General features: G+C 46.1%; 1 protein-coding gene across 1 annotated transcript; it reads right to left on the bottom strand.

Moving 5' to 3' along the window:
• Positions 1–13: 13 nt before the first annotated feature.
• On the bottom strand, positions 14–3,786 carry LOC308398902 (RNA-binding protein NOB1-like; the record flags this gene model as incomplete). Its single annotated transcript, XM_080885769.1, has 6 exons — positions 14–629; positions 769–913; positions 1,722–1,819; positions 1,962–2,201; positions 2,806–2,994; positions 3,730–3,786. The coding sequence occupies 6 exons, from the start codon at positions 3,784–3,786 to the stop codon at positions 363–365; spliced, it is 996 nt and encodes a 331-aa protein (XP_080741895.1). The 3' UTR covers positions 14–362.
• Between the last annotated feature and the right edge of the window lie 4,728 nt (positions 3,787–8,514).

The following is an 8,514-nucleotide window of genomic DNA, read 5'->3' as shown; positions in this document are numbered from 1 at the left end:
ACAGACACCGATGTGAAATTTCACACACTTTTAATGTATTTATTATTCTGGCTCGTTCCATAAGGGATGCTATGTAATCTGTAATAATCTGGAGCTGGTATTGTTAGAGTCACTCGTGCTGCCAGCAGTTAATTCGCCCGTGTGTCGCCGAGTGTCATCGACTTCCTCTGGCTGTCACGCGCGTCTCTTCTGCTTTGAACACCGTGTTTAGAGCTGTAGTTAATCCTCATGTCTTGGATGTCTGACTGTCCATGAACGCACCAGAAGACCTGGTGAGTTAATCTGTCGCACGTGAGCCGATGGATGATTTGGGAAATGACGGTCCGGTCCTTTAATTTAAACACGATGCATGCTCGCCATCTTTACTTCTTGATGAACTTCCTGCGGGTGGCGTTGGGGTTGGCCCGCCTCCTGCCGCCGCCACACTGGCCGTCTCTGATCTGCAGGTTGGCGGCTCGGCTGTAGATGTCGTTCTCACAGAACGGCGACGCTCCGGCCACGTAGTCCGGGTTGAAGACATCGGTCTTCTGGCGAGCCTTCCGGGAGAGCCTCTGCTGGGGGAAGCGCTGGTCCTCCACCAGCTGGGGGTTGGTGGAGTGTTTCCCCCCCTGAGGCAGAGGCAGCGTGTGCTGAAACACAAGACGGCAGCGGTCATGTTTAGGACGTTTAGACCCGACTCAGGCAGAACTGAAGCGGTCTGAAAAAACGATTTACGCTGCAGATGCGAACGCAGAGTCATTTTAGAAGTGATAAAACGCCGCGTCTCACCCGGAGCCCTCTGGGGTTCAACACTTTGGGGTTTTTGGAGAAATGCATCTGCATGCTGCCATCCTCGTTCACCGTCACCGCCAGCTTCTTCAGGGTTCTGTTCCCGCAGTGAGGACAGAAAGCTTTGTTCATGTCGCTCGTCGTCCTGGAATCGAAACATTTAACAGGTCAATGCTCCTGGACGGGCAACCCCTCGCTTTATTCTCCTTACAGCCTCTAAGAACAGGACAGGTCACTAACATCTGTCCGTCTGAGGAACATCTGTCCTCTCATGTTAGGTTTGTTCCAACCCTGCACTCCACGCTCCATCGTTCTGATCCACTTTAACATCTGTGCTTTTTCTTAAAGCAGGCGTGGGCGAACTCCAGGCCTCGAGGGCCGGAGTCCTGCAGGTTTTAGATCCAACACAGCTGATTTAAATGTCTAAATGACCTCCTCAACATGTCCTGAAGTTCTCCAGAAACCAGGTAATGAACTAATCATGTGATTCAGGTGTGTTGACCCAGGGTGAGATCTAAAACCTGCAGGACGCCGGCCCTCCCACCCCTGGTGTAGAGCCACTTTAATGGATTATATTCAGATTTTTACATGATGTTTTATTTTGACCTTATTTACATCTGTATCTCTGGAGCACCTTTATTATATTTTTCTATGTAAGCATCATTTTTACTGTGTTTTATTATTTTTATTTTAACCTACTCAAGCAGCAATTTAATACATTTATTTATTTATTTTATTCCTTTCATTGACTTTGTCCATTTTATTTATGTATTAATTTATCTTTATTCTTTTAATAAAGCAGTCCTGACATTTTCACTTGTTCAGCACCTTTATTCTACTCTTGATATAAATTTAAATGTTTTAAATGTCGTGTTTTGTATTTTTCGCTGGAACGGATTCGAGCTGCCTCCCTTTCAGCCTGAAGAGGTTTTGTTAACTTTGTTCGGACTCACTTGAAGCAGGCGTGACATCTCAGGATGTAGTTCCTCGCCTGCTTGATCAGCATCCCGTTCACAGAGAGAACGTGAAGTCCGATCTGAATGAGAACGTTCTGGGACACAGACAGCGAAAGCTTTTTGAAGTCCGGCGTAAAGCAGGAGAATATTTATTCACGCAGCGGTTTACTGAAACCATTCACACAAACCTTTAGACAGAAGGTGAAAAACAGCGAATGCACCGTCTGCATCCGTTACCTGCATGGCGAAGTCGGTGGTGAGACAGCCGACTTTGATGTCAGCTGGAGCCGTCCAATCAGCGGAGTCCATTTTCACCTCTTTGATGTTACCGGGAGTGATCCATCCTCCTCCATCGTCATCGTCCTCCTCGTCATCTTCGTCATCAGGCTCGTTCTCTTTGTCCTCGTCGTCCGATTGGCCCGCCGACGCCCTTTGCTCCGCCCTCTCCTCTGTCTGTGGTGATTCGTTGCCCTCTTTCTGTAAACAAACATCATCATCATCATCATCATCATCACTGCAGTCTGACAGGTGACAGAAGTTATGACTCAGTGAGAGATGTAAAATTCCTCCTTTGTCTCCTTGCTTCCTCTCACATGCATCCTTTCCTACGGGGAGATGTTGAGGAGGAAACCCTGTTTATCCCACGCCATCAACGTCAGGAACGTTTTCCACACGATTCACTATTTACACATTACAAGAATAAGACCTCAGATCACACTTGAACTACTTTTTCTCTTGAAATGTGCTGCAGGAGGTGGAGGTGGTGGGCATGCACATGAAGTTCAGAGGCTGCAACACAACAACAGAAATAAAAGGGTAATGCACTGATGCACTAGAGTCTGACTGGCGTGTGAAACCATGCAAACACAAAGACGCCTGCAGCCCTCAAAGTCTCATGGAGGCTCCTTTAAATATGAACGAGGTCTCCTGCAAACTGCAGCCGGTCACACTCAGCCACAAGCGCTCACTGAGGGGCTGAACCGAGGCTCAGAGGAACACAAAGGATTATTCTGAACTGTGAATCATGCAAAGCTGCTCTACGAGACTCCCAGCATGAAAACATTCTTCCCTTTCAACTCACCAGTAAACCCAGCAGCTCATCGCTGAAGGTCAGGAGCGGATCCCTCCAGAACAGAAAGCTGCTGAACTGGTCTCCGTCCGAAGTCGTCCGTGTGTCCGCTTGTTTCTGTCCGCCGCTCGATTTTAAACCCTCCGCTGGACCCTGACAGAGCAGCAGCGATAACACACACGCTGTGTTTACGTGCACAACCTGGAGACACAATCTCTTTTCCAACAACACGGCACCCAACTCCATTCATCCACCCATGCCTCCGTCCATCCATCCACCCATGCCTCCATCCATCTGTCTGTCCATCCATCCTTAGTGGCCGGGGAAAACAGATGTTCCTCTCTTCAGACATTTTCTCGGGAATTTCCACCCAGCTGCGAGCTTTAACCTCTCCAGTGTGTCCTGGTTCTGTCCTGGGTGAAACAGTTAACCTGCAGCGCTGCAGGTTTTCTGGTCGGACCCCCAAAGCACCCTAGCTGGCTCCCTTCAGTGTGGAGGACTAACAACCACTGCACGATGTTCCAAACCAGTTCCACATGTTTTCACAGGAAAAAACCCAGTAAAGACACAGCACCACAAAACCTCTGTGCTCAGAGGTGGAACCACGCCACTGGCTGTGGGAGGGGACAGACATTCACACATGCAGCTCACAGAGTCCGTCCTCCATGATTTTATTCTGTGGATGTTACTTTAAACTCTGCTTCTTTGGTCTTAGAACAGTCAGAATAATGGAGCTGGTTTCATCAGTGGCAGAGAGATTGTGTATGTGTTTGTAACAAAGGCAGCTCGGCTCGGTTTCTGAAGCTTCTCGCCTGTTTTCTACGATCGCTTTAAGACACGTTCACAGAGGAAAGGTTCTGAGCATTGAAACTATCTGTGCAAACACAGACGTCTGTGTCAGCAGAGGGATTTAAAACCCTCTGAGGAAGTCGTTACAGCGAGAGTCGGTGAGACTGTGAGGTCCAGGTGCTCCTCGTCCTCTCGCCACGGCATGAAGTCTCAGACCGTCACTTATCGTGCTTTTAATGTTTGTCGCATCAAAAATACAAAAGAATAGAAAAAGTCTGAGGAAATGAAGACGAGCTCCGAAACAACATCAGAACAAAGCTTAGCGTAAACAAAGCGTAAATAATAATAATGATGATAACTCCTGAACTGTAGCTGTAAGAGTGGAGGAGGAATTTTCCAGGAACGCCCGCTGTCAGTCTGTCCTCCTCCTTCTTCTTCTGTGTCCTCATTCTGTGGTCTGATTGGTTGGTTTGCAGACAGACAGGTAGACAGAGCCAGCCCATTGGTGGGGGACGGTGGGCAGGTAGGTGGGGGTGTATTCTGATTGGTGGACAGCTTGGCATGGAAGCTCTCAGCATGGCATGGTGCCCCCTCCCCCTGTCTCCTCCACCATCCATCTAATGCTCCTCACCTCTAACCACAGAATGTGTGTGTGTGTGTGTGTGTGTGTGTGTGTGTGTGTGTGTGTGTGTGTGTGTGTGTGTGTCGCCTGTTCGGCTGCTGGAGTCTTGTATTATCACTCATCAGCTTCTTTTGGAATTCAAGTCACCAGAAATTTACACGTTTGAGGTTTCATCTCATCCCAGGACAGAGAGGTGCAGGACGAGTTGGATAAATTAAAGATGAGAAATGATTCTTACATTAACATCTGGGAATAATAAAGAAGGTAAACGATGAAGGCACTGAGTGCAAAAGCAGCTTAAACCTGCATCCTTTCTGATGACCTGCAGGGGGCGACTCCTCAGTTTGAAAAAGAAGTGCTTTGAAAATATGATTTGTATCCCAGGTAAATACTTTCCTGGTGAGTTTATGGCCTCGGTTGCTCCTTTCAGGTCTTATCAGGTGTTTAATTTTTAAAATAAAGTTGTCTTTAGTGTCCAGAAGGACGGACGATAAACCCCACGTGACGATCTCCAGTTTCAGTCAGGTCTGGTTACAAAAAGCCATTATGGAGACGTAAAAGCACTCAGAGGCTTCGGAAGCAGCTGGAAGGTTTTTTATTTTATTTTTATAAAGCATTTAGTCCTTAATGGAGCGAGGCCAGCAGTGTGATCCCGTCTCTAATCCTCCTCCTCTCTGTGCTGCTCTCAGATGAAACTGATAAAAACACCTGCAGCTTTTTTTATTTACTCATATTTCTGAATCTGCAGCAGCTAAAACCAAACGAGCCGCCTCTCTCTGTTACGGTCTCGTGACGTCCGACTGTTGGTGGGTGTTTGAGTGCGCTGGTGTCCGGATAAATCCCGTCCCTCCCCCTCGCTGCTCTGTGGCCTGGCTGAGCGTCCTCGCTGATGAGCAGAGGATTGTGGGATTGCTTCCTTCCTTCCATGTCTGCACTGATAAATCTGAAAACACTGTTTGTGTCAGTTTGATAGGAACACTTCTGGTTGTTGCTCGTTCACACTGCAGTCAGGCTCAGTCTGAGGTTTCAGCCTCGGTAGATCGACTGACTCCTGCTGGTTTTTCTGGGACCACGTTTGACAGAAATGCTCGGTGAGAGATCGTATTGATTACCAGAAGCTAATTGAACAAATGTGACATGAAGACTTGGCCTCAGAGTCGATCTTCAGGTAACGTTAGCAAAGGTGCTGCTGTTTCCTGTATTAGCAGCGACCCGATGACTGTGGAGTAAAATCCTCCATGTTTCTGTGTTTTTGGTTAGAACAGGAAGTGTTATCATGAGGTTCTTGAACCATGACTGTAAAAAGCATGAAATTGGCCAGATTTAACTCTTTAACTTTAATTGTACGTTTCATGTAGAAGTTGGAGGAAGCCAGTGTGCTGAGCAAAGATCACGTCTGTCGGTGTTCAAACGCAGACGTGATCTTTGCTCAGGACACACAACTTATCTTTAAAAACACACCTGAATGATTCTTTGACTTGAAGATTTCTGTGGTGTAGATGGAGACTCTGCTCTGAGCACCAGTAATAATTCTCATCTAAAAAGTTTCCAGACTAAATTCCTGGTAAAAACTGGGAGGTGGTTTAAAAAAATGTCAGCGGTACACAAGAGAAATATTTAAAGCCAGTTTGTTTTCTTCTGAGCAGAGGTTAGTAAGGGCAGCACAGGTGTCTGTTTTATTTGTGGTCCGTGCAGAGGCGTTAGAGGAGAGTCTGCAGGAGCTGTCGGGATGCTTTGTAAACTGCTGACGAAGTCGCTTCACAGTGTAAGAACTTTGTGATCAGCTCTAGAAAGAGCGAAATGAAGAGAAACAACATGTTTTCACATTTATTGTCAGTAGTGTGGACATGGTGAGTTAAAGGGTCACATGACTGCTGGCTGACGCTCTCGTTTCTCTGCAGGACGACTGAAGCTGACGGCCTGACGGACGCCGCGCCGTCGCTGCAGGGTGTCAGCCAGCACCCTGAGGCCTCTGCTGCTCTTCCTGGATTTATTTCCTTCTTAGCCAACGACAGGAGCGGCAAAAGCGATCAAAGACCGATGGAAACTTTACAGGACAGGACGGTCTTAAATCTGGACAGACTGTTATGAGACGATGGCCAAACGTCTGGACTGCTGTGACGTCTGATATGAGCTGACAGGACTCGCGCTCCTCCGTCGGGACTCAAAAAAATCCTTATTAACCCTGAAATCAGTATCTGCTCTCCAATCAGTATTTCTCATTGTTTCTTTGTTGCACTTTAAACTTTTAGATCATTTTCTAACCCGAACGTGGCTGATGATGTGCATAGATGCATAATGTGTTTGTATATTTATGTTTGACATGCTTTAATTTTTTTCTTTTGGAGAATGCGGGCACATGAATTTTTCCGTTTTTGTTTTTTTTGTGATCCAAATTTAATTTTTTTTGTCTCCATCTGTTTTTAATCTTTTTTTCTCTGCACCGTGTTCGATGGAGGATTTTCAGGCTGAAACCTTAAAGTGTACTTTTTTCTTCATAAAGTTTAGATAAATTTTAAGGTTTTTTTTCATGTGTGTTGTGTTCCCATCTGTAGTTTCTGGAGGCTTTCCTCCTTTATCCAATCAGGGTACTCCACTGATCCCAAGCTGTCCAATAGGACGTGAGCAATACGAGGAAATCTGTACATCGCGTCTCAGTCTTCTGCTCCGGTGGACGTTCCTTTTATTTCAAACTTCCTTCAGCTTGAAGAACAAAAAGACTCGAATCGTATCTAAACTCATTTCTTCTCTGTGTGCTTCTGCTGTCGTCTCTTCACCTGTTTGGAGAAAACAAAAACCTCCAGGAAGCCACTGGTGACCTTTGACCTGAGACAGAACACGTGTAGCTGTTGACTTGGTGCGAAGTGGACTGTTAGCTGTAGCTGTAGTAAACAGGAATGCTTAGAAACGCGATGAGCTGCTGTGTGTTGACCTGATGATCAAACTCTGCTTGCTGTTTTTGTTTTGTAATTACTTTTTAATAAACGCTCCAGAACAAACGCACACGTCGGCATCGTGTGGACACAAATATTTAAAAGAGCAGTAAAAAGGAGTGTTTGACACACCATCACTGTAGATTTGAAAATGACATGACCAAGAGGTGAGTTGAGTTAATCTAAAGGGCGTTAATAAAATGACTGAATTAACCACTTTTTTCCCCTAGCACCACTTTCAGACTCAAATAACTGGACAAACTGAGCTGAGTTTGTGATTAAACCTCATTTCCTGTCTATGCTTCCAATGTTCCCACACAGCTTAAATCACATTTAAGGATCGCATCAGTCAGGAAGGCTTTAGACAAAAGGTGAATGATCATTTCTACCTGCAGTAATTGGCTCCGACTTGATGTCACCTGTTGACACCTGCTCAGTTCCTCAGGCTGGCGGAATAGGAGAAGGTGGGCTGCAAAGCGGCTTGCAGGTGCAGAGATTTGTTTAGGATGTGTAGATTTGCCAGGGCTGTCACAGAGTTTGGCTCGACTGGATTAATTAACTTTGAGGTGCTTCAGGATGTTTCAGCTCTCACCCAAAAGACTTTACTCCTAACCGCTAACGGGGAGTCCCACGTATTTGACCCCTACTGGGGTTGTCCCCTTGGAGCTGGTCCTGGGAGTTTTCATATGACTCATTGTAGACACGTGGTTAAGGTGCGAGTCTGGTTGGTTTGAGGAATCTGGTAGCTGATAGCTGGCACTTGGAAATAATTTCAGGTGGACACGGAGAGACCCAGGCGTTTAATCTCTAGTGTCAGCTGCTCTATCTATAGAGACGCCATCGTTCAGCGTCTAGATTTGAAAAAGTTTTTTAGATGTGAGACGGGAAAACCCTGAATGATCGGGAACCTACAGACTTGTTTTAATAATTCAATTCAATTTTATTTATAAAGCGTCAAATCACAGCAGTCCTCTCATTGGAAGAGAGCCAGAGAGAACTGAACTCAACCATGCTAACCTTCCCTCCTTTGCTTTAGCTGGCACCGGGTCTATCACCAACCCTCAGTTTGTGTTCAGGAAGTGAAAAGCATGATCAGCTGATTTGGGGTCAGCTGATCGACTCGACTGTTGAATATTCTGGGTCTTGGGTTGCTTTCACAGAACGTTTTTGGTTGTCCAGTCAATGATGCTGGAAATCTGTTTGTCCCAGTAATAAACACCGGTGACTCCGCCCACACGTCACACTCGGCTGTGTGCAGTTTTCAAACCTGTGCCAAGCTGTTATCTGTATTTCAGTCACATATTTTACTATTTTAAATAAATTGTAGTCGTTTACAGAAGCAAAAGAACAAAAACTGCCCAAACACTCATGACCTGA

This window comes from Rhamphochromis sp. 'chilingali' (assembly GCF_963969265.1).
Source record: "Rhamphochromis sp. 'chilingali' genome assembly, chromosome: 6".
In the NCBI taxonomy this organism is placed as follows: domain Eukaryota; kingdom Metazoa; phylum Chordata; class Actinopteri; order Cichliformes; family Cichlidae; genus Rhamphochromis; species Rhamphochromis sp. 'chilingali'.
The sequence above is the reverse complement of the archived record's forward strand: the minus strand, read 5'-3'. Positions and strand labels throughout refer to the sequence as shown.